Raw genomic sequence first — 27,249 nt, 5'->3', positions numbered from 1 at the left:
ATGTGAGTGAAATTTAATAAGTTACTTTTCACTGGCAAACACCGGTCTGCCCCATAGCGAGAGGAGTTCTTCGTCAGTTTTATGGAGAATCCATACTACTTTCCAATCTCTGTATTAATTTATCAATTCTATCACCTGTTAGAGATAATGAGAGTGGAATAATTTTTCACCAATATGAGGTTTCAATATCATTACTTCTTCGAAAAAGTTGATACTTCACTGATGAAATCAAAGTTTGGTTTTTCGTCAACTCGACATTTGTCAAATTCGCACATTTATGTACGTGAACAATTTACGAAGCAATCGGACCACGAATTTATACAATTGATTGTGTACATTGCGATGCTTATGAGCATTGTTGTGAAAGATTCACGAATTGTCATAATGCACCCAGCATCGTCTATGCAGGTTTCTACTATTGAACCTGATTAGAAGATGCGCGCTGTGTCACCTAACGGTGTGCAGAGGTACCTCGGTACAAAACTTTTCGCCATCTAGCGGTATGCGAAAGTACCTTGGTACTGAACTCTGCATTACCGCGGCAGAAGGGGTCCACGTCGGAGTTTTTAAGCGACTTTATAAGCACCATATGAGTCGCTATCACTGTCGTTGCTTGTACAGCCGCGGTGCATCTATTTGGATGATGGTTGTTGTGAAAGTATGTAAAACATGAATTGTGAATAATAAAATGATAAATAAAAGCATACCCAAAATAATAGATGAAAATAGCATCGCACGATGATTCAATAAAAATATAGCCCTTAGTCCACCATTAATTAAGGTCCCGCTGACCTGGCATGTCCTATATATATTTCGTGACGTCAGAAGCGGGGAAATCGCCCGCACAAATCCTGATAAAACGGGGGTACGAATCTGACTGGAAAAATTTTCAAAACATAGCTTGAATAAAATTGTACGTCTGTATCTCAGTCACTACTATCGCAGATCACTGATAAAGTCTGATAAAAATAATGATGAACTCAATAACATCACGTCCCGTCAAACATGGCCGATCGGGCTAGCGACTTGTTGAATATTCACCGCTTGTACGAACTCAGAATTTCTTTCACTTTTGCCAGGGAGATACCGACGTACAAAAACACACACGTAATCCGGGAAAACCTATAGCACCAGTCAGTTTTCCGTAAATATGGCACAATTTGTGCGGGCGATTCTCAGGTGACAGGAGCCCGTTCTGATGCACAACAAGTCTGTAATTTAGTTCAACGTTGAACCTCCAGAAGCACTGTAGTCGACCGAAGCGGTACCAGATGGTAACACCACATGGTAATACGCACACGTCCTATGTTTCTGCTAAAGCAACAATCTGCAGTGCCGACGAGAGCATAGGCGAAAAAAAGTACAACTCACTCAGAATAACCGCTAGATTTTGAAATTCGTGCATATTATAAGGCATCGTTTTGAAATGGTAACATCAGTTCACAATCGCGGTAACTATTCGTAATGGCACGTAGCCCGACTGTATGTGAACGGGGCATTTCATGCAAAACCGACCAACCCGTGACCCCGACCAATTTTGATTCTATTGAAAATTTTACACTTTCTTGTACCTGCCAAAGGCAGTCTGTCTGAAACATTTTAGATGTTTGTCTCGACCCATCCAAACATCATAAATTTATCAAAATTTCGCACAATTTTTTTTTATATGCTCATGACTTTTCCAAAACCCGATATTAAAATATTATACTGTTTCTTTGCTTGTTTTGAGTCGTAGTTTCGAAAAGAAAATTATACCTTTTCATTTTATTGAAGGGTTTTGGGGCATTCTACATCGAGTACGCACCACTTAAGTCTGCCATTTTCCGTCGATTTGATAGAAAATCATTAACAAAAACGAAAATACCTATCCATTAATTCCCGTTCGTCGAAAAGGCAGATATGAATGGCGAATAATTGACATAGAATGCCTCATATACGCTCCGGATATCCTCATCTCATAGTAGCATCAGTGTCCGCAAAATTGTCATACTTACAGATTATTGACCGAAAGATTAGATGCGGCAGTAAAATAAATACTGAAATTGCAGGAAACACGCATGTATAGGCGTGAGGGTTTGGGGTTGAGATCAACAATTGTGCTTTTGAACGGACCATTATTTATTTGTTTGTAGCCAATTTGGGGGGAGGGGCCAGTTGACAATCGTCCAAGCCTGTTTTAAAGATTACCCTCATATATACGCGAAATTGTTTCTGAACCGAATATGTTTAACAATACTAGAAATCCATCCCGCAAAAAATCTTTGTCATTGTACATACATACAATTACTGCATACAAAGGTTCAAGATTTATGGCAAATATTTTACAGGGCCGATCCTTGTTAAAATTCTGATGAAGATTTGCTTGCCAATTTTTTCTGTTTTTAATTCTCAACAAATAAGGATTTCATACTTTATTTGCTTCGTTTTATTTGTCAATTACGCCTAGTTCCGAATGATGCTACCAAATGTTTTTTTTACATCAGACGAATTACCTGAAAGTTACTCATTAGGTGAAAATCGTTATAAAACTACACACCGTGACTTCTAGTAGATGGTATACGCTACGGATACGCTAGTGAGTTTTGGGTTAGTTTCTGCATCGCATACGACCTACGAAAAGTCGGGGTATGTGTTACTGCTGTATATCAAAGTCCGGCACTATCCTATAAGATTTCACAGAAATTTGGAACTCTCGCAGGGATCAACTTCTTCGAATTCCTAGTACTATCCCTCACACGCCACTGTCCCCACTATCCGCGCGGCCGTCACTTCTGCGTTTCCTCGCGTACCGTCCACATCCACTTTTCGCGGTGAATGAAGCAAACGCGAGTGTTTTGGTAATTTGCCATGTCACAAGTTCTAATCAGGTGCAAATTTTCACGCGGCTAGTGTGTATACATTGTAACGCTAAATTCTGTTACCCTCGGATGAGGACTTACCGTTGACACTTTGGCGCGATTCTCTACTTATCCACAATATCAAACTATAACAAAATCAATTGTGTTGGGCGCCAGACGCGTTAGCGTCGATTTTCAAACAATGATACAAATCAATAGAAATAACACAAAACCGTACAAAAGAGATAAATAGAGAACCCGTTGTATGGCTGGCTAGGCTCAGGTACGTTCGCGCACATCCCGGTGGAGTGGCGGTATTCAAGGCAGCTAACAGTAATTCCAGAATTAAAGAAAATAACAAAATAAGGAATAAAAGAATAAAAGACTCACGTCAAAAGGAAAATGAACAGGTCAATCGATCATATATTGTCGAGAAGTTTACATGGTTGAGACAGGCAAATAAAATGGTATCGACAGCGGTAGTTAATAAAATAAATAATCGTTGTTCACAAAAATTTCGGTAGAATAGCAGTAAACGGTAGCTTTAAAACGAGAGACGGTAGTTAACAGAGAAAAATGAACGTAGGTCGGGAGATGCGATATAATGCAAGAATTGACTTAAAACTACACGTCACTGTGCGACGTGATCTTACCCAAGTTGCAAATGACGCTACGAAAATTATTATTCTGTCAATTAGAAACGAGAGAACTTTACTGCGATCGGTAGAAAACAACGTAACGATAGTTCGGTACATGATACGACAAATTTACCATAAATTATAACCAGTACGAGAGATTGACATTCGTTAACAATTTACAAAGTCGGCAAACGATCGACTAGATAGCCTTCGGTAGAATTATTTATAAACGGTAGATTCGATAATTAATAATTATTACGGACTTGAGGAATTAAATAATGAATTCCTAAACATGACTTTTGAGAGAATACAAAATACAAAATTATGAGAAAGTGAGAATTTCGGAGAGTTTACAAAATAAAGAAATGCACTAAATACACCGCAGTACAAAAGAATAATTCGCAGAAATTAATTTAACAAAATACAGAGAAATAAATAACAGGCAAAAATAATATAAAATTGCCAATAGCAATAAAGAAAAGGTGCGGTAATATCTAGGGGCTGATTCTACGCTCGGTTGTACTCCAAGGAACTCGATATATGATACAATAGGCACAAAAATAAATAAAAATATAATAAGCAATAACAGAAATAAAATATGAAGCACACTACTAATACAAAAAGAGTATGGAATAAAATATTAAGCCAATAGGGCTCAAAATACGATAGAAAGTACAGAAGGAGGCTAATAGAGATTCACAAATAATCAGAAAAATCATAAATACAAGAGAAATAATTATTCGGCAGTTACAAGGTCGCTCAGATACGAAAATAATAAATTACTGAAATCATGCAGTCACACGGCGGCTCACTGCAACTCTAGGCCGTGGACCATGATTCACACAAAACTGGCATCACAGGATGCAACCAAGAAACAATAAATGGAATATTAATGACTGAAATCATGCAGCCACACGGCGGCTTACTGCAACTTTAAGCCGTGGACCATGATTCACACAAAGTCGATAAATACCATAAGAAAGAACAGAAATTATGAGCAACTTCGTAACGATACAATTCAAAGGCAGAAGCCTTACCTTGGCTAGTGACTTCAGGCACACAAACTGACTCTAATTTAAATCAAACTTAGAATAATAGAACGAAAGTAGAAAGGGAGGAAAGGACTTGAATTTACAGGAAGAAGTTAACGATAGTGCAACGATAGAGGGTATGGAAAAACGGTAGATACAAGAACGGTAGGATGAGAGGAAGAAGGATCGGTAGCTTAAATCGATAGAATAATCGGGAGGATGCGGAAAACAAGCTGTCGCTCAGCAGGTCAAGCGTAGAATAGGAGGTCGTAGTTCGGCTCGCCGATCTCGCGGTTGTCATGAGGTGATTCTTCTTCTTTGATTGGTTGGTTGACCCCCACCGCAAATAGGCCATCCCCCTGTGGCGAATATTGGTTACTGCGTGGTCATACGTTTTCCACGTACGATTTTGTAGCTGCTTCGGTTTACGGTCCAGGCTGCCTATCATCGGGGACTTCTTTGACAGAGGCATACACAGGCTGCCTCTCGGCCAAAGTTACCGGGTGGAGAGTGACGCCTCATTGTTCACCTCCACCGGCTTTCTGCACAGACAGTAGCTAGCTGCCTGTACCTGAGGTCGTGCAGTCAGACGGTTGGCCAAACCGTGGACCACGACCCACACAATTAGTCCCTGCCGATAGGAAGGCAGCGTCGATCCTCGGAACGATGGCTTTATCAACCTGAACGTAGTGGTTTGGGGTCGGTCCGGCACCAGGCCGGTAAGTCGGAGGATGGCAGGCTACGGTCTGCCCTTCACGCCATCCTTACGGCATCCGATAGAGCTGGCGGCTGGTTCCTCTTCGAGAAACGGTGCGCTCGGCCGCCGGGAGGATTTTTATCTCCCTGTTCACCGGCAGTCGAGGCGATACGGAAGGTTCGGGTGGATGCTACCTCAGGTGTATATAAAGGTGCACCAAGGTAGCCAGTATAGTCTGATTAGACCGTCGGTAGGCGAAGTCGTCGAGAGCTGCAAACGGTAGCTAGTGGTCCCTTGTTGGTCGGGATCGTTGTCGTCCAAGTACCTTATTAGCTTGCGCCGAAGCGCGAAATAAAAAATTTACAAAAAAGAATCAGTTAAAAGTAGTTATTGCCTATTTTGTATCGAGTTCGGTTGGAGTACCCTGCTGAGGACGCGTAAACTAAAAATAATAGCGGTTGTGTGCCCTTGTGACGGGCGGCTCTGAAACGCCACGTTACAACATATATTTGTTACAGACAAAAATAATCTTGTGAGTGCAACAATCGATAAGTTACGTCACACGGCTGAACCGAAAAAAGGTTAAATTTGACGCGCCGACGAACGAATCGTTCGTTGAAATGGTAAGTGTTTTATACTGCAAATTTCTGTTATGCAATTATAGATATCATTTACAAAAATCCTGCCAAATCTGCACTTGCTATGCAGGGTGATTCATAATTCTAAGCAAATACTTGACAGGGCGAATCCTTGTCAAAATTGGAGTCGAAAGTTCCTAAGAAATTTTTCGGGAAAACGGCTTTTTTCATTCGAAGAAACGGAAATTTAATTTTTTCGGATTTCTTCTTCGATCAAGTTTTTTTTTCTCTGTTCTCTTCATATATTATATAATCATTTTGATTTTTCGTTAGGAGTGTGCAGAACATAAGAATTGCTGAATGCTTCGTTGCGAATACCACAATTTTATCGGAGCCTAGATTCGAATGCTCGGAGAGTTCAATTATTGTAATCGTACGGTAATTTTCTTTTCCGATAATTGGAGAAATTTACACGTGTTGACATATACCCTGAATACGATGCAAATATGCGAGAAATTTCAAATCTTAAGGAAAATAAATATCACGACTGTTATTATTTCATCATATAAACCATAAAAAGTCAGTTGGGTTTTAATTTAGGTTCTTGAGTCAGAAATATCATCCTGACAAAAAATGCCCGCGTATATTCCAAAACAATGAAAGCTTTTTCGAAGTGAAATGTGAGCATAAAAAGTAAAAACCTATTTCTACAATTTTTTTTCCGGAAGCGACGAGTCATTCAGTTTTGTTGCAAAATGAGCCGCAGTAAACTTGAAGAATCAATATCTCATCTCCGGTTCTATTTGACGTAGAAAAATGATTCACAGCACATTCGCGAGCAGAGAGGATGAGCTTCCTTAAAAACTTTGGTTTATCCGGAAACATTGAACATTGTAATATATAAAGTGTTCTTCCTCTTCGAGCACAACTTGTGAGAATGTCTGTAAGTGTGTTTACATTTTGGAATCTTACGCTTCTGATGCGAAGCTCGTGAGACAGTCAATGACCGTCTAATAAGGAAATGCGGATATGCATTATCAATATTAATATAAATCACGAGGCATTTTTCATTGTTGAAACGTATAATTTTGAAAAACTGGTGAATTCGAAAAATTAACGACGGAGCCAGGAATCGAACCTGGTATCTAGCGATGCTTTACCGGAGCCTTACTCCACTAGACCACCTAGCCACCCTGACTCTGATGTCGTTAATTCCTCTCATCACCAGTAAGTTCAAATTTGTTTTCTTGTGCTGTGATAGTATGTGTGAATATATAAAGTGTTTTTCCTCTTCACATTGTGCTCGAAGAGGAAGAACACTTTATATATTCACACATACACATTGTGCTCGAAGAGGAAGAACACTTTATATATTCACACATACTATCACAGCACAAGAAAACAAATTTGAACTTACTGGTGATGAGAGGAATTAACGACATCAGAGTCAGGGCGGCTGGGTGGTCTAGTGGAGTAAGTCTCCGGTAAAGCATCGCTAGATACCAGGTTCGATTCCTGGCTCCGTCGTTAATTTTTCGAATTTACCAGTTTTTCAAAATTATACGTTTCAACATTGAACATTGTAATTGTTATTAACAAACTAATTGTTTAATGGAACCATTTTTTGGCGAGGCTTCTACCATTTTATACATTCTGTAAAAAATCTTTCCGATTATAAATAATCCGTCGGGTTTGACGAGGAATTTCCCATTCATATTCATTCCGAATGACCTACATTAGATATCTGCTATCGGTAGTAAAATATTGAACACGGTGAAATTTAGAGTGATTCGTAAAAAATGAATATCTTAATTTCAAAAGAATTATCTCAACTTTTCGGATCATTCAAGATGATCAAAATTTTTAATCCCACTATTCCATTTCATCAGATTCGACCATTCACTTTCAACATTTTTGTGTACAGTGAGATCGCGCCGACACATGGTTGTAAGAGAACAGAAACGGACCGATGTATTTGTATGAGTCCTTGTATGATAGGGAGGGGAGGGCACGAATTGTGTGCCGAAGTATATTTTTATCGACAAGTACTAATCATGTTATGGATTCTGCGTTGAAAAGGCGAAACAACCAAATAAGTACGCTTATATTTTACAGGATAATCCATCGTAACCGTTGGACGGTCGCAATGTCACATGCAGATCGACATGCCGCAGGGATATCTTCCTGGAGTGGTGAACTATGTTCAAATTACATTACTTCGCAAAGGATGTTAGAAACTCCCATCAACCGGGAGAAGGAACTGTTACGCACAACTCGCAGCTTCATAGTTACCTCGAATCTCGGATACTATTTCCATGTATTTAATATTTCAGAGGGTATAAAAATAATCCTCAACGTCGATGTCAATAATTGTTTCATATATCCATAGTAACACTAGCTGACCCGACAAACGTTGTTTTGTCATATAAATTATTTCTAGAGAATATTTTTCTAGAAAAAAATAACCAACTTATTGTAAGTATGTAAGGGATGTGGTATATAAGTGAAAGAGGTAGGGAGCGTTGTGAACGGTGACGGAATATAAAAATAACAAAACACCGAACACTATTTTGTTTAATTTATTAAAATTGATTCTTTAAAATTATATACATATCGCTAGTTATGACAATATTACTAAAAAACAATATCAATCCTTTAATGCAACAGAGTGTACAATATTTTTTGTTATTCCATCTTTCGCCAACACAAATAAACTGGATGGTTTGCCCACTCGAGAGCACGCCACGTATATTTGTCCGTGTGAAAAACATGATGTGCTCAAATCTAAACCACAGACAGACATCGTTTGGCCTTGAGACTTATTGATAGTCATTGCAAATGCCAATCTAATTGGAAATTGAAGGCGTTTAAATTGTATTGGCACATCTGTGGGTATAATAGGAATTCGCGGCAGTAATACAATTTCACCTCGAAATTTGCCATTTAAAATGATGGCTTCGATAACATTTTTCATTAATTTTTTAATGACTAATCGCGTGCCATTACACAACCGTGGTGGGTTCAAATTACGAAGTAAAATAACCGGAGATCCAACCTTTAGTTGTAAATTATGCGGTGGCATGCCTGGTAAATCCAATGAGTTTAAAAACTCTGTTGGAAAATTTACAGCTTCGGTGTCATCGCAAACTGTATCAATAGATTTGTATGACACCAATTCTCCTGGTAACAAATGTTGAATCTTAAGATTCAATTCGTTGACGTCCACATTTTTTGCTGCTAAAATTGCTCTCTCTGCCAGCCACCCATGATTTGCGTATTGTCTGCGTACATCGGGAAATATCTGGTCAATGAGAGCATCTTGCGAATCAATGACTGTGCAGAAATCAGCCTGTAATTTTATGCATCCACTTTCATCTCTAGCAACTTTTCCATCGCCGATATCTAACAGTTGTTTTGAAAATGTTTCAGCGGATGGATCTTGAAGCATTTGAACGCGCATATTTACTTTCAGTTGTACTTTTTCAACATTACGCCACAGTGGCGATGATTTTAAGCACGCGTTAATTTCATCAGCGTATGTTGAACGTGGAATAACGGGAAGTGTTTGTCTGAAATCCCCTGAAAGGAGTAACAGAGTGCCGCCGAATAGTTTGTCGTTGTTTTTTATATCTTTCAATGACCTGTTCAACGCCTCAAGCGAATGTTTGTGCGCCATAGTGCATTCATCCCAGATGATAATTTTACAACGTTTAAGCACTGTGGCCATGGAAGATTGTTTTTTTATATTGCACACTGCGTCTGGGTTGTTTTGAATATTTAGCGGCAGTTTAAATACTGAATGAGCTGTTCTGCCTCCATCCAATAAAGTTGCCGCAATGCCAGATGATGCAACAGCCAATGCAATGCCATTATTTGATCGTATTTCGGCGAGAATTAGCGAAATAAGGAATGTTTTGCCAGTTCCACCTGGTGCATCCAAAAAAAAGAAACCACCTTGTCCTGCCGAAACTGCGAGCATGATGCGGTCGTAAATTGTTTTTTGTTCTTCATTCATTAGTGGGACATTGCGAGCAACAATCGCTGCCATTTCTGCAGTATTGTATTGTAGTTCACGATTCAATTCAGTGTTCATTAAATCAGATGCATTTCGATTTGGTGAATGCATACCGAAATGACTGAGTGGTAAGTTGGCAATGGTAATGCAAAGATCCTCAATAGCAATCAATGCTTCATTGTACATAGCGTCACTGAAAACTATCGTTAGATCGTTGCACCGTGTACGATGTTGATGCAATATATCATCAGTCATTAAATCTTTGTGATTGTCCCATAATGTCTCTGCTCGGGTCGGGAAACATGTAGTCAACACTATAGCGAATAGTAGACGAATTTGTTTTGCTGCACAGTTCAATCCCGCTTCAGCAAGCATACATTCCCACTGGTTGTCGTCTTCCAGCAAGCCGAGTGCATGGCATGCATCTTTATACGTTGGATACTGTTGTCCATCCACTTTCCGTATATCTTGAAATGACAATGGCCCGATGACATTAACCAATAACAGGCGAAGATAAAAGCACTCAGTCTGCCTTGGATTGACTGTAAATACTTGCCCCAAGGTGTTTGATTTGAATAAACCGGGGTATCCATCAATCGGCGTGCCTTGCTTGCGGGGCATCCATTTTTTTGTTGGAGCCCATGTGAAATAGCGTGGTATTTCTGAATACAGCAATGTCCGTGCAAACGCACCAAAAACATCCGCACGATTGCACAATTCAAAAAATTCAGTGAGTGTTGTTTTTGGTGGATTTATAGCACGATCGATCGCTGTCTCGGTCGTGAAATATACGCGCTGGCCGTTTTCAAGATGGACGGCCAAATGAATAACTGCTGGATCCCGTTCATGAATTGGGAAACCAAAGATACGCCAACCGGCTTCATTGGAGCTGACGTACCGACCAATTTGGTAAAGCGTTATTTCATCGTTAGTATTCACCGGAGGAGCATTCGCATTGATATTGTCAACTCGAAATACAGCCATATCGCTGCCTTTATTGACATACTTGCAAATGTATTTGATGCTCTTTACTGAACTGCAGAACTCAACATTAATATGAGCATTGAATGTTTTGCTCAGCAGAGGCGAATATGGGACCACCCAACGGTTATCAATGTCAATTTCTACTCTGTTTATATTTTTAACAAATGATTGCCCGCCATTATCGGAACTTCTTCGACGATATATGGGGTATCCGTCAACATTTGTGATCGTATCGTTCGTGAAATTTTTCGGATAACTTTTGGTACATTTTCCATCTACCATGCAAGGCGATGTACGGATTCAGATTGCCGCATGGGCCATGAATCATGTTTGCTGTAACAATATCAAACAGCATTTGATCAGTAGACGGATCTGGAATTTCCGCAGAAATTATACTGTCGATTTCTTCAGGTCGTATTTTATCGATTAACCAAACCAAAATGTGGGCATGAGGTAATCCCCGCTTTTGCCATTCAACGGAATACATCCAGCAACGTGTGGGACCGAATACATGTAGTTTTGTAATGAAATTTATCAAAGACTTCAATTTTTGTCTGAACACACGTGCTGTAATGTCATGACGATGTACTGCATTTTGGCCAGGCAATAGTAAAGATGTAATCTCCGGCCATTTTGGATTACATGTGAACGTGATAAATAAACACGGCCGCCCATATTCGCGCACGTAAGTCAGAGCATCCTGTATGTATTCTTGCATATGACGTGGGCTGCCGATGTATGATGATGGTAGAACGACAGAATTACCGATTTGAGCGGCATCGGCGTTGTTGACAATAGCGTCTCGCAGGTGAATGTATTCTTCCGCACGCAGCTTTTCTTGATTAAATCGCAAGTATCGTAATCGTTCGCTCTCTATCTTCACATACATGTCGACCATGAATTGTTGACAAAGCTCACGACATCGTAGAATAACGTTGTCCTGATCACGTCTAATCATCAACCGATACGCATAATAGTCCTTCGAACTAACATTCTTGTTCGTTTCGGCACCTGTTGCGGGATTTCGTTGTTTAATATTTATGCAATACCCGTCTTGTCCCTTCCAGAACATTAGCGGATATTGGAGAGCGTCATATGAACGGTGTGTATCAGCAATGAACTGTAGATTATTATTTCTTCTACGAATCACTATTTCTCGTTTAGCTGTACGATCGCCAACCATGATTCCAGCGACATCGTCAAGAACAGGTGCATTAAATCTACGAATATGCTCTCCAGCAGGTGTTTTATCCGGATTGATGACAATAGCGTGATTATCACTTTGTAATTTGTGCATGTGTGATTTGAATATTTTCAACAATTCATTGTGCTCATTCAATAGGGAATCCAGGTCACTGACGATGCGTCTGGCAAAAAATGAATCGAGGTTATTATAGCCACAACGTGCATCTACACGTGCATCCTCACCGCCCATAAAGTAAATTTGTAAAAATTTAGGTGATCCGTTTGGCATTGGCAGCAATGAGCCCACTTTATGATAAATTTGGCCTTTGATTTTGAATGTTGAATTAAATTGCTGACCATTGATAGCATTATTTCTAATTATTTCTGTTGCTCCGAACGATGTCATTTGAAAACATGAATTAAATGTTCGAATTGACTTTAGGAATAGATTAGAATCTGGATCCGTGCCGATAAGTAAACCGTTCAATGGTTCAGGTGGTGTCTCAATTGCAGGTAATTGCACCTTTCCTGACGAACAACACATTCCAGGTGGCTCAGTTTTAAACTTAAGAGCATGACAATGCGGACATTCCTTGTCCATAGCACCAATTACCACTTTTGAATGAGCATAATATTGAATATCGTGCTCATACTCGAATGCTAGACGCAGGAATGAATTAGATGTAAATAATCGATGCACCTGTTGGCGCTGTTGTTCATTCGCTCTGCATCTGCCAACTATAAGACGACGCGATTGCCTTTGTTCTAATCTTCTTCGTTCATTTCGTTCAGCTCGTACATCTTCTGATTCAGCTTGACGCAATCGCGCCATGTTCTCACGCACATGAGTGTTATCTTGCTGGATTTGGTCTTCTGTTCTTAGGGCTCTTGTATTTCGCCTGCTTGCAGATCTAGGTGTGTGACGGGCTATAGAAGCTCCTCTGCGTCTTGCTGGCATTGTACTAAACACTTAAATCGAAGAAATCCAATTAGTTAATGATGAAAAGCAGTATATTAATTAATTATTTGTGTATTTTCGTTTATTATTTATTTACCATTTACAAATTACCTACCGAATGTGTATGAGTCTCCTAGCAGCGACACCTGGCGGGCTAATTATCGACCGATGCCAAAAATTATTAAATTAAGCAGCGACACCTGGCGGGCTAAACTGGTATCAGCCGGTGATGAGCAATTATCACTTGTGCAGTTATCGACCGATGCCAAAAATTATTAAATGAAGAATATTTATTAAACAATAGCACTAAGAAGTATGAAAAAAGTTATAAACCTATTCTCAGACCTACCGAATGTGTATGCAAAATTTCATTGAAATCGGTTCAGCCGTTTCGGAGGAGTTTGGTGACAAACACTGTGACACGTGAATTTTATATATATTAGGATGAATAAAGTGTTCCAATATTATATATAATCATTTTTTGAAACCCTTTTCACTAGTAAAATAGCATCGAACATAAAATTATTTCATTATTGTCAGTAGAGTTGTGTGTAAAAAGCGATGTACAATTTTAGAATGATTTCGATACCCACGTCGAAGAATAGTCATGCAAGGTCGTAGCGATGCTACATAAAACGCGAACACAACGATTCGTACCCGTTTTGTTTCAATCGTATTTTTCGAACATATTTCCAAATATCTACAAATGGTGAATGGTGATATTTTATGAAATCATTTTGAAAATACTTCGTGCTGTGTAAAACTAATATTGCGCGATACGTTTTAATGTATATGGGACATTCTTTTACAACCGAACACCTTTGCGACCGACACATTTTTGATTCAGCTGAAATTTTTTTTGACGGCTTCTATACCGAAAAAATAGGGATACGTATCCGAGGATTTTTCATTTCACATATTTCGTAAGATAGAGGGGATCGAAAATTTGATAATTTGGTGTTTTTTGGCTTGGAAGACTCACTGTCAAAAATTCATAACGCTGGTTCTATTTGAGCTGGAAAGTTCGTTTTTTCCATCTCAAAGCTAATAAAATGAACTTTATTACAACAATTCTTTCATTAACGATTATTCCGAAATTTATACTGTTATAAACAATTAATATGTTTTAATCGATCTTTAACAATTGCCCCAACCTCGTAGCGAGTTCTTAGCACAACCATCGTATTCTACGTCAAATTTTTTATCCATAACGTATTTTGAATTAATGGAGAAATTATTATCACTGGAGGAAAAGAATTAATTGATCTAGCGCGGCACGTCACATCGGCGCGCGAGTTCCATTGCACGCCTCATCATCTTGCCTCGTATCGTTTTCCTCTGTAATATAAATGATTCCTCTATATTTTTAATTGAATAATATTATTCATTAGCATATAAGACTTTATGAAGAATTTAACAAAAAAATAATAAAATAAAAAATATTCTTGTGGCAAATAAAAAATTAATTTACCAAGATTTTAATACATTATGATTATTCAATAAGCACCTCGTTCTGCATTACGTCTCACAATATTTACATTCACTTTTAGTATGTATAGTATTTTTCGTTTAAAAATTTGTACAACCGTTTTTTTGGTGTCACAATGAGAATTGCTTTGCTTCCAATTCTTTAAGAGAGGTTGGAATCACACAAATTTTCAAGAATAAATGTAAATATTGTACGACGTACTGCAGGACGAGGTACTTATTAACTAAAAATAATGTATTGAAATCTTAATGAATTGATTTTTTATTTGACACAATAATATTTTGTGAGTAAGAATTTCTTCTCTGCATGCACGATGTAAGGAGACTGTAGTGTGTAGATGTTTATGTTTACCCCTTTCAATCCTTTGCTTCCGATGAGAAGCCCGTAAGACAGCAATGCCGTTTAATAAATGAGATGCGGGTGTGCAAATCATTAATCTACGAGAGAATATTTGTTGAGAATATGTAAATTTGAACAACTGGTAAATTTGAAAAATTAACGACATTCGACGTTTTTTTAATTAATTAATAACATAACGACGTTCAAATTTACATATTCTCAACAAATATTCTCTCGTAGATTAATGATTTGCACACCCGCATCTCATTTATTAAACGGCATTGCTGTCTTACGGGCTTCTCATCGGAAGCAAAGGATTGAAAGGGGTAAACATAAACATCTACACACTACAGTCTCCTTACATCGTGCATGCAGAGAAGAAATTCTTACTCATACAAATCGGGCACATGAAAACAAATTTGAACTCGCTGGTTATGAGAGAAATTAAAGACAACAGAGTCAGGGCGGCTAGGTGGTCTGGTGGAGTAAGTCTCCGGCAAAGCATCGCTAGATTCCAGGTTCGATTCCTGGCTCCGTCGTTAATTTTTCAAATTTACCAGTTGTTCAAATTTACATATTCTCAACAAATATTCTCTCGTAGATTAATGATTTGCACACCCGCATCTCATTTATTAAACGGCATTGCTGTCTTACGGGCTTCTCATCGGAAGCAAAGGATTGAAAGGGGTAAACATAAACATCTACACACTACAGTCTCCTTACATCGTGCATGCAGAGAAGAAATTCTTACTCATACAAATCGGGCACATGAAAACAAATTTGAACTCGCTGGTTATGAGAGAAATTAAAGACAACAGAGTCAGGGCGGCTAGGTGGTCTGGTGGAGTAAGTCTCCGGCAAAGCATCGCTAGATTCCAGGTTCGATTCCTGGCTCCGTCGTTAATTTTTCAAATTTACCAGTTGTTCAAATTTACATATTCTCAACAAATATTCTCTCGTAGATTAATGATTTGCACACCCGCATCTCATTTATTAAACGGCATTGCTGTCTTACGGGCTTCTCATCGGAAGCAAAGGATTGAAAGGGGTAAACATAAACATCTACACACTACAGTCTCCTTACATCGTGCATGCAGAGAAGAAATTCTTACTCATACAAATCGGGCACATGAAAACAAATTTGAACTCGCTGGTTATGAGAGAAATTAAAGACAACAGAGTCAGGGCGGCTAGGTGGTCTGGTGGAGTAAGTCTCCGGCAAAGCATCGCTAGATTCCAGGTTCGATTCCTGGCTCCGTCGTTAATTTTTCAAATTTACCAGTTGTTCAAATTTACATATTCTCAACAAATATTCTCTCGTAGATTAATGATTTGCACACCCGCATCTCATTTATTAAACGGCATTGCTGTCTTACGGGCTTCTCATCGGAAGCAAAGGATTGAAAGGGGTAAACATAAACATCTACACACTACAGTCTCCTTACATCGTGCATGCAGAGAAGAAATTCTTACTCATACAAATTGGGCACATGAAAACAAATTTGAACTCGCTGGTTATGAGAGAAATTAAAGACAACAGAGTCAGGGCGGCTAGGTGGTCTGGTGGAGTAAGTCTCCGGTAAAGCATCGCTAGATTCCAGGTTCGATTCCTGGCTCCGTCGTTAATTTTTCAAATTTACCAGTTGTCCAAATTTACATATTCTCAATAATATTTTGTATTTGATCATTTTTTTGTTACATTTTTTATAAAGTCTTATTCGCTATTAAATATTATTATTCAATTGAGAATATACAGTCATCATTTATATTACAGAGGAAAACGACACGAGGCAAGATAATGAGGCGTGCAATGGAACCCGTGCGCCGATGTGACGTCCCGCACTGGATAAATTAATTTTTTCCTACAGTAATAATAATTTCTCCATTAAATAAAAATGCGTTATTAATAGATAATTTGACGTAGAATACGACGGTCGTGCTGAGAACTCGCTACGAGGTGAAGGCAATTGTTAAAAATCGATTAAAACATATTAATCATTTTTAACAATATAAATTTTGGAATAATCGTGAATGAAAGAATTGTTGTATCAAAATTCATTTTATTAGCTTTGGGTTGAAAAAACGAACTTTTCAACTCAAATAGAACCGGTGTTATGAATTTTTGAAAATGAGTCTCCATGCCAAAAAACACCAAATTGTCAAATTTTCCATCCCCTCTATGTTAGGAAATATGTAAAATAAAAAAATCCTCGAATACGTATCCCTATTTTTTTGATATAGAACCCGTGAAAAAATTTTAAGCTACATCAAAATTACGTCGGTCGATTTTTATCTGAGTCTTTTCGATTCATCAAAAAATGACCCATATTCAAGGGTGTTTCACGGAACACGAAATTGAATTTGCTATATTCACCGTAAAACTATCAAAATAATCAGTTCGGTCGTGATGCAGTCGCTACACGCATGATGTCATCATTCGCATGCAAAATTCGAGTCAGTCCTGTTGGTATGGTTACCGACTCAGATTCAGGCCTTTTACTAACCGCGTTTTGTCTAATATTGTGTTGCGCTACTCCCCGGTGGAGAGTACCACCTTCGAATGGTTTGGAATCGAGGAAACTTACGCAGAGGGCGCTTCGATCGATTACAACATTTAGATCCAGGTCAGCGGCACCTTAAGCGCTCCAAATTTTCACAACATGTTGACATATGCTTGGTTTGCCGTCAAATTGATCGAAGAAAAGACCATATTTCCAGATATGAACGGAATATACTTTCCTCTGTTGCTTTTGAAATAATATTATCAGAGCGAAAACGTTGCATCTATAAAATGTGCATGGTGTAAAGAAAATTTACGTTTTTCGTGATTTTACGTTAACTACCATCCGAATAGATGCAACGGCTGTACAGATTATGACAGTGATAGTGACTAATAAGCCATTGTAAACCAAGATAAACTGTGAACATTTGTAATGTTTTGTAATAAATCAGTTTTCAATAACGAAAAATGATAGCTTTACAATCGACTGATTTTTCAGGTTAATTTACAAAATTATTGACGAACAAACGTGTGCTGTCGGGAAGCAAAAGAAAAGAAATATGAGTGAAACAGAAAATTAATCGTGGTCGCGATCGAACCCGGATCGCTCGTTTGGGAGTCGGGGGCACTGTTTTTCAGTCAAGCCGCCTCAATGATACTGAGCGTAACGGAGCAAGTGAATGAATAGCACTACGCTTTTGAAATCGGTTTTTCTTGAAAACAGTTTCGAGTGAGGTGGCAGCACCTTCCGCCTGTAGTTTTCTATGAAGTACTTTTTCTTACCCCAAAAGCGGTTTGTCATCCTTGACCCCCATCTGGCGATTTCTCCTTGTTGGTACACTCATAGTTCAGGACAAGTTGAAAATTTGAGGTCTCAGTTACGGATATCAAAATTTTTTCAAAGATAAATACTCACCGTGGAACTTCTTCGTTGAGCGTAGATTCTTATAACCAACACTTCTGAAGAGGTGGCAGTTTTCCTTGATGAAACCGTTTCCCAGAAGTTTAGAAGCCACTAATTACGCCGTAGGCTTCCATAGTTGACATGACAAGGTAAAAAATCCACAATGAAAACAAAAAGATGGACGTAAGGTATTTTGGCACCAGAGGTCCACCCAGTTCACCACCGATGTTTTTAGCTCTCCTCAATAGAAGAACGATGATAACGAAGCAAGCCTCGGTGCAGAACAGTGTCACGGAGAAAGCCAGACTGAAGCAGAAATTTAAAACAAAAGACTGTTGAGCTCATACAAGTATAATAGTCTCACAAATTGAAAAACAAATTCTGTAGGGCAATTTTTCGATTGTTCAATTATATACTCATGGGTTTTAAGGGTGAGAAATTTTTTTTTTTCTTGGATATGGACAATTTTACCTAAAATTAGCCAAGAAGTAACCTTGTATGTTTTTACTTTATTTTTTCTTACGTGTAATATATTGTTATAAAGGGTGAAATGACTTCTTGTTTACCTCTTTTTCTGATCTACTAGTCGCTATATTAATACCCATTAGGTCACTAAAGCATATTGAGACCATATTGTTTGAGCATAGCTCAATTACTTAAAGACCTATAGTATTTGTAGGAAGAGTGCAGCTACAATATACTACTTTACTTACGAACGTGCTCGGACGCCCATGTGATGATATATAAAGTCGTGCTATATTAATCTAGATTAATTTCGTTCGTCGACATGGGTCAGGTATGAGATTTGTTTTCTATTATATGTATATAACGATGTTTCGGTCGGACTGTCCGCCAACCATCTTCAGGCTGGAACAAAAAAAATTTTTCCTTTTTTTTTTCCCCCCAAACTTTAAAAATTAAAATAAATAAATACATAAATAACCAATAAATAAACAATACACATTATCTACTTAATTTAACATGAGAAATCTTATTATAATGAATATTTAAAGATTTTTGTGTACATAACAATTTATAAATTGTATGTCACAACCCGTGAAGGTTACTCTACATTTTTAAACGTTAATATTAAACAATAATTAATATAATATCACAGATATTAATGCTATGATTGTACAACGAACCTTTATAAAAGTTTTTACTAAGAATTTGGAAACGGATTGAATGGATTAATTCAGATTACTTACATTAATATTGACATTCTACAGGCGAAGTTCTTATTGTCAGCGCCATTTCGGAGGAAGTGATTAGTACCGGTCAATACACAGTTATACGATTGATTCATGATCAGTGACAACAAGATTCAAATTGTTAAAGCGGTAAATTATGAACTAAATTATATCTTGATACAGTTGACTAAGATGTTGAATAACAGTTTTGCGATTACATTTTATATTGTTGTTTCTGCAAATGTTTATCATTTCTTTCATGTTTCTTTTATAGCTATTACTCTCTGTGGTAATCACTGATGCATGATCAAAGTCAAACTTGTAACCCAGCCTTAACGTATGTGATGCAAGAGCACAACTGTCTGGATTGCTACATTTGATTTTTGATTTATGTCCAGTAATTCTGTTTTTTAGGTGTTGAGATGTTTGCCCAATGTATATGTTATCACAATTTCCGCAATCGATACGGTAGATGCTATCAATAGTATTGGCAATTGGAATTTCAGATCTTAAAGAAGTACATAACCGTTGGGTGCTATTTGTGATCTTAATGTTACATTTATTGCTACATCGTGTAGAATTTTTTTAATTTCGGGTGAAAAGCTTTCCACATATTTTTTTGTTTAAGTCTGAAGGTGGTTGGCGGACAGTCCGATCAAAACGTTGTTATGTACATATAATAATAAACAAATTTCATACCTGACCCATGTTGACGAACGAAATTAATCTAACCATACCATGGTCACGAAATTATAATTATCTATATTAATTTATATATCACTACATGGACGTCCGAGCATATCCGTAGGTAATGTAGGTATCCATGTAATTTAGCTGTACTCCATCTGCCTTCAAACGGCATGGTTTCAATATTCTATAGCGACGAAATTGACATTAATATAATTATCAAAGCATACCAAACATAGATTTCCAATACGAAGTGATAAGAAGAATTGTCGACAGTGTAGTCAGGGTAACTAAGTGGTCGAATGGTGTAAGTCTTCGGCATAGCATCCCTAGATGCCAGATTCGATTCTCGGCTCCACTGTTGATTTTCTTACCTCCAATATGTTTGAAATTAATTCTGTAGTCGTTATAGATAGAAAATACATAAGATTTACCAGGAACAGATGTGAACAAATAAATAACGTTACTGCGCCAACTTGGATCATTATAAAAAAGCAGTCCATTTTCTGACTGAAATAGAGAAACACGTGTCGGTGATAAGAGCATTTTCCTTTTAGATTTATTTCGTTCCTGTTTAAATACTGTATTTCTGCTGACTGACTCGTTTATTTATTAAGCTGCAAGCTGCGATTTCACGATTGCTATATTTGGTATAAGAAACGTAATTTTTGAACTTGTTAAGTGATGCAATTCAGTGCACTCTTACACGTGATACAGATCAGTGCCGGATTTACACATTTCCCAAGGATAGGCTGTTAAATTTTTGCCGCCCCCTACCTCTCCAAATGTCAGTTCCTGTATTATTTCTGCAATCCAATAATTTGGTTGAAATCGCACGGGGAATAGTTTTTGGGTATATGTATTTCTAAGCTAATCAAAGCTCAATCATACACCGGGAAAATCTCTTGAAAGTATACATATAACGCGCATGCGCCAAATAATTTAATTTCATTGGTCGGTGAAATCGCGCCGCGGTGATGTTTTCATCTACTGAGCAAGGCGCCAACGTACACAAAATGAAACAAAAGCTGTAATTCTCTGGCGCGTAAAGCCGTGGATTGAGGTTATGCTGCTGTTTATTTTTACGTAGCGTGAATTGTCTAAGAAGAATAGTATCGTTCAGCAATACCGTGGTTGATTTCGGAAGATATTCAACCGACGCAATAAAAAATTTAACGAAAAAGCAAATATCAAATGATACAGAAATTGGGTGTTACTTATTAAAAGACGAAATCTGAAATTCAACGTGAAATGTCATTAACAAGTGGGAGTCTGGACAAACAGAGGTAGGTAAGTCAAAACAATGTTTATTGTGAATAGATTCTTTATTTACATAAAATTAAAAATAAATGGATGGTCGAGACCCAGTAGAAGGTAGTTCCAGAGTAGATTCGTTACGGTGCAGTGCTCCAGAAGTCAGTAATTAGTGCCGATAAACATGAAATAAATAAAAGAAACGAGTAACAAAGAATAAAGAAATTATTCATCTTAAACACGAAGCTTAGGAGGACAAAGAGTAGCAATTAACAGAAAACGTACCCGACGCAATACTCACGAAAACCCTCGCCGACATCATTGATTAGTTGACAAAGTTTTTACAGCTCCATCAATGTTCCGTTAACAAAGAGGGTTCACCAGATATCCAAGAATAAAAAGAGAAAAAGAACAACAGTTAATATTACAGTGTAAATCATGCTATTAATGAAAAATTAGGAAACAAAACAATAACTTACAAGACAATCGTCCGATAACACTGGGAGACCAATCTCCACTCTTCTGATCACCCCTCGTCTGGCCATTGGTTGCCTTTCAAAAAGTGCTCAAAATGCCCTCCAGTAGCTGCAGCGCAGTAACCGAGCCGGTCGTAGAAGGCATTTGTCGTGTTGGATATGATATCCGGAGACAGGTTCTGCAGGATGTCCAAGATCCTAGCTTGCAGTGCGGCAAGGTCTTCAATCCTACCTTGGGCATACTGGACATTTTTCAAATGGCCCCACAAGCCGTAGTCCAAGGGAGCGAGATCAGGTGAACGGGCTGGCCACTCGACCTCCGGGCTTGCCCTACCAATCCAGCGTCCAGGGAATTGTTGGTCGAGGTAATCACGCACCGCACATGTGAAGTGCGGTGGGACTCCATCCTGCTGAAACCAAACAGGTTCGCCCTAAACACAGAAGATGATACGTTACTTGTAGTAAGCATAAGATTATTCATTTTAAAATCATACGCACTCTGCTAATAATAACGCCAGCTCTACATAATAAAATACACTCACGATTTCTTCTTCAATCAGCCCAAGAGCCGGTACGATCCTCTCTCTCAGCAACCAGAGGTACTTCTCGCCGTTGAGGTTTCCATCAATAAAAAATGGCCCAATAAGCCGATTGCCAATCGCGCCAAGCCAGACGTTGAGCTTCAACGGGTACTGCGTGCCCGCCTGAATGAACAGACGAGGGTTGTTTCGACACCAGGCTCTGGTGTTCTGCCTGTTCGGTTTCCCGACAAGTATCACCGTACTTTCAGCAGAGAAACAAATGCGACTCAACAAGCCCTCGTCTGCGTTCAGACGTTCCATCATCTCTTGGCTGAAGCGAAGACGACTATCGTTATCACCAGCCAAGAGTTCTTGATGGACTTGAAACTTGTACGATCTGTACTTAGCTTCACGCAATACTCTTCTGACCGACGCGCTAGATATTTCTAAGTCCTGAGCGATGCGGCTGATCGGCTTGAATAGATCCTCTTCGACAGTCAAGCAGATGTCCAGCTTGGTATCCCAGCTCATCTAACGGTTTGGTTGAGAGATTTTCCTGGTCCTCTCGTCGACACTACCCGATTTTTCAAATTTTAGCACCAGATTCCTGATGGTCGTTAACGAGGGTGTCGGTCGATCCGGGTGTGTGACGGCGAAATGGTCCCGATTTTTCCGGTAAGACAGGCCCTGGTAATGATGTTTCACCAACTCCACTTTTTTCTGCACAGAAAACTTGTAATCAAGCATTTTTTATCTAATGAACATGATGAATAAATTCACAAAAAGATCGAGGTGATTGCCAGACACGTGGTTAAAGTCGCGCGATCTTTTTGCAAAGTGGTCAATTTACGCGGGCGGGGTTGTTTATATTCGCGAGTGGGAAAATTACGAAACTGTGGAGGAAGATGATCGTATCGGCTGATACCAGTCGCGAGCGTTGCCCTCATCCAATCAAATTCTGGTATCACCAGAATCGTGGTTTTCGCGCCCTCCCAGTGTCGCTGGTATGCACAAAATTAGGATACGAATTATCTGGTTAAATACCACGTGGTGATCTGTCTCTGAGTTTCAATTCTAGAAATCGATGTCCCTCTACATCATTACGTAGGAAAACAAGGAAATAGTTTCGCGATGTGATGGGCGATGTTTATTCACCTCGTATTCAGCGGTTCAGGTGAACGAATTTCAGTAACCTCGCGATCATACCGTGACATTCGCGATCATATTGTGAATTTGCTATTCGAAGAATTTTGTTCATTTCGGAAAAATATGGACTATGAAAAAACTCCACAATACAAATTCAATAGATGGTATTCACAAAAGCAATACGTCAAACGACATCTAACGATCAGTAATTTGTGATTGTGATTTTTGAGCATCAAGCCAGGTGATGTCTGGTGGCAATGCGTCTCATTAACAATTTATGTTTTGTGCATTTTATTGGAAATTATTTGTATTCAAAAATACCAAAAGATCCTGTCTGATAATAATAGCTTCTAATATTTTCAGGTACGAAATAATTCATTGTCAAAGCGGGACTAAATTTGTCAGGCATGGAAGCATGTAGGTAAATTTCTAATTACGTGATCTTTGACAATGACAATATTTTAACATGGATTCAATGATGAAATTCGTTTTTTTTCAGCAGGCTCGAAGTTTGAACTTTGATTAACACGAGGAAAATCATGCCTTACCTGATGGTCAAAGCGTTTAGGTGGCAAGGATCCTGGTTTCTCGAGCGGTGCAATCATTAAAACCATCGAATCTGGTTGTTTCGTCAGACATCAGGTGCCAGAGTGAATTTTATCAGGCCATCGCCACCTTCTTAACATCAGTTGAGGCAAAATTGAAGAGCGGGATGTACTACAGATCATAATGGCTGAATATCCCATCAATCTACTTTGATCGAGCCAATAGCGATAAGTTTGTTACTTAACCGTTGCTGCCAATTCATTCTACCGAGGAATCATTCTGTGCACCATTGTAATTTAAGCATTATTATTGACCAGCATTGTTTTTCAAACTTTATACCATTTGATTTGGTATCTTATTTTGAAGCTTACTTTTACTCTCTTTGGCATTGAATTCAGATAAATTGTTTTTCGAGTCCTCAATTAGATTGTAGGGTTGAATTTTGCTAGGCAAACTGAATCAATCTAAATCTAGAACTGTTGAATAAGTTCAGTTAAAAATGTCTTTAAATTCAATCTTAGTTGACGGTGTCATCTGGCTAGCTAGTTGCACGATAACTTGAAACCAAATTCAATTTTACACTTTTTATAGGGTCCTACCTTAAGACTGAAAGCTTGTGAATCTCCATGTACCGCAATTATTTCTGCATTTCATGTTAGCATTATCTGGAGCAAAAAAAATCCCATTTTGAGATTGAAAATGGAACCTGAAACACTGAGTTATTCGATAGCACGAATTGAAAACCAAGAATTTTATAATGGTTTCTGCAACAAAGGGACTCTTTCCAAATATCCGTGTTAGAAGGTAACGTTCGGAGGACTATGAACAAGATATTGCATCGGACTACATTATTTAGAAAAAATATTCATGAACTTCGTTGAAAATTAGATATTCATTTATTTTGATGGAACATGGGACACAATCTTGAATCCGATAAGACAATATCCTCGTAATAATGTTGTGACATTACGCTAAAACATGATTGTCCTTGAAGCTATTTGTGACGTTAAGGCGCATTTTGAGAAAGTTGATTTTCAACTTGTGTCACAGGCTGTGATCTACGTTTCTGAGTTCTAGGCTTCCGATTAGATTTTCTTTGTTTCGAACCGTACTAACATGAAATACAGAAATCATTTTCATAAATCTAATATTACTTGAATTTTTAATTTTAGCATTAGGTTCCCTATATTTATTCAATCGAACATCATTGAAAATTTGCGAAATAAATTCTGGTAATCGATCGGAAATTTTAAATAGTAGTAGCAATAATTTGTTAATCGGAAAAAATACATTGACCATCGACTATTCGTAAATATTGTTGAACTATTTTCAAGAAAAAAAAGATTCACAGTTTCGTTACAGATAGTGAGATATTTAAATTTCTTGAACGCTCAGTTTAATGTCTCATTTTCGAAAGTGATAAAATTCAATATTACCGCCTGAAATCACAAAAGAGTGAGAAAGTTGCTTAGTTGCTTGTAAGTAGCGATGATCTTTGTACGTCTGACAAATTGAATCGGCAGATAACAGTAAATATCAGAGATGTAATTATTTTGGCCATATCACCTGTTGATTGAAAAAAATTCCATTGTTATTTCTACTGTACGAAATAATAAAAATGATTAAATAAAGTGTTCGCACCTACCTGCTGCGTTTCTTCCAAGCACCCAACATTTAAACAGATTTCTCATTTTAGTTGAATAAAGCCAATTTTCAAAGAGCATTAGCATCAACTTTCCGAGTCACTACCTTGACTGTTTGAGATTCTAACCTCAAAAATTTGTATGAACTACAACGCCGCCAGAAACAGAGTTTGACAGCTGAAACTTGGAGTGGCCAGCCTGCCCGAGCAGCCGATAAAACTCGCGCATGCGCATTATATGTATAGTTTCAAGAGATTGTCCCGGTATGACTAATGAGACGGGGTAATGTATGCTACTCACACAATAACGTACATTCGGTCAACGTAATCAAATAAACTTTATTGCGCTTACAAATAGTTCAAAAATAATAAATCCAACTAAGGTATGAAAGTTTCTTACAATACCTTTTTGCGCGATTTTTTGTTGGCAAAATCATCAATGATATCGTCGTAAGTAATCTTATTCATTAATTCCGACTCTATGCACAAAAGAGTTGAAGCATTTAATTTTTCTTGACTTAAGGTCGATCTCAGACAGTTTTTTACCCTTTTCAGGTAAGAAAAGCATCTTTCACCTCAATAATTCGTCGCTGGAGTACATAGTGCCATACGCAGAGCTATGTCCAAGTTGGGATAAACGTTCTGCAAACTCTGTTTTTGCAGAAACGAAGACAAACTTTCTAATGATGCAGAATCTGGTTTTACAAATATTCTTTCCGAAGAAATCTTGCTTTGAATATGTATACATTCCTGAACTACGACAGACTCTAAGTCATTAGAGTAAATTTTCTCCAAGAAAAGGGCTTTTCTCGTAAGCATCGACGATGACAATTCACTCATTTTGGTCAGAAATGAAAACTTTTCATTGAACTTGTTATATGCCTCCTGCCTTTTTTTTAATTCGGATATGAGTCCATCGATGACGACGAGAAATGTGAACCCTAAAAGTACCACTCGCGGTCATTCTCATTTCTTCATCGGGTGTTTCATCATAATTTTTTTTTTCTCTTTGGTTGTCTTTTTCCCATGTCTTTTGTGTACTCCTTCGAAACGCTTAATCCCATCACCTTTTCTTCGAAATACTTGAAATTTTTTCGTTGATCTCATAAAGATTCATAAAGATCAGCTACAGTAATCAAATCTACGGTAGAAGCCTGAATTTGAACACTGAGACCAGTGTAATTTTTGACTTTATAACACCACACCTGCCGCAACCGTGATCCATCGGTTGGCAGGGCTCTTTTAAACAATTTACGAAAGTTTTCTGATTTATTGGGCACTAGCTAGTATAAATACTAACGAAACTTGTCGGCTGGCGAGAGCGAGAGAAATGAGTCCAGTTGGTGGGACCAAGATTTTGCAGAGTCAAAGAAATACCAAGGATCACATGCTGCAGAATAAAAGCGTAACAATTGACTTACGTTTATGCTGACAGTTAACGAATAACTCCTTTTATCTCGTCCTTCAAATGATATTGTTACAGGCGTCTTTCCTTCTCGTTGGATGATTTTACAAAATGCAGGCCTTGGGGTAGCCGGATTTGCTCTGACAAATACTCTCGTTCGATATGCTCACACACACACGCTAGATATGACCAACTATAATTTTATATAACTAACATACGGATTACAA

At 38.2% G+C, this 27,249-nt stretch overlaps 2 protein-coding genes across 3 annotated transcripts in view; both read right to left on the bottom strand.

Moving 5' to 3' along the window:
- The window catches only part of LOC138190984 (uncharacterized), a 29,537-nt gene extending 16,614 nt beyond the window's left edge, over nucleotides 1–12,923 (bottom strand). Inside the window, exons 1-3 of the mRNA XM_069136154.1 lie at nucleotides 11,546–12,923; nucleotides 11,047–11,113; nucleotides 8,837–10,925 (exon numbers count right to left, since the gene is read on the bottom strand). Of these exons, the coding sequence (XP_068992255.1) occupies nucleotides 8,837–10,925; nucleotides 11,047–11,113; nucleotides 11,546–12,923 (3,534 nt within the window). The remainder of the gene's footprint in view (nucleotides 1–8,836; nucleotides 10,926–11,046; nucleotides 11,114–11,545) is intronic.
- Calx (sodium/calcium exchanger 3) overlaps nucleotides 1–27,249 on the bottom strand; it is a 1,242,927-nt gene that overhangs the window by 97,749 nt on the left and 1,117,929 nt on the right. For both annotated transcript variants that reach the window (XM_046628885.2, XM_046628886.2), the window contains one exon: nucleotides 18,168–18,461. In XM_046628885.2, coding sequence (XP_046484841.1) covers nucleotides 18,257–18,461 — 205 coding nt within the window. In that variant the 3' untranslated portion in view covers nucleotides 18,168–18,256. The remainder of the gene's footprint in view (nucleotides 1–18,167; nucleotides 18,462–27,249) is intronic.

Source organism: Neodiprion pinetum, chromosome 5 (genome assembly GCF_021155775.2).
Source record: "Neodiprion pinetum isolate iyNeoPine1 chromosome 5, iyNeoPine1.2, whole genome shotgun sequence".
NCBI classification, from domain to species: Eukaryota; Metazoa; Arthropoda; class Insecta; order Hymenoptera; family Diprionidae; genus Neodiprion; species Neodiprion pinetum.
Note: the sequence above shows the minus strand (reverse complement) of the source record. Positions and strands in the feature narration are given on the sequence as shown.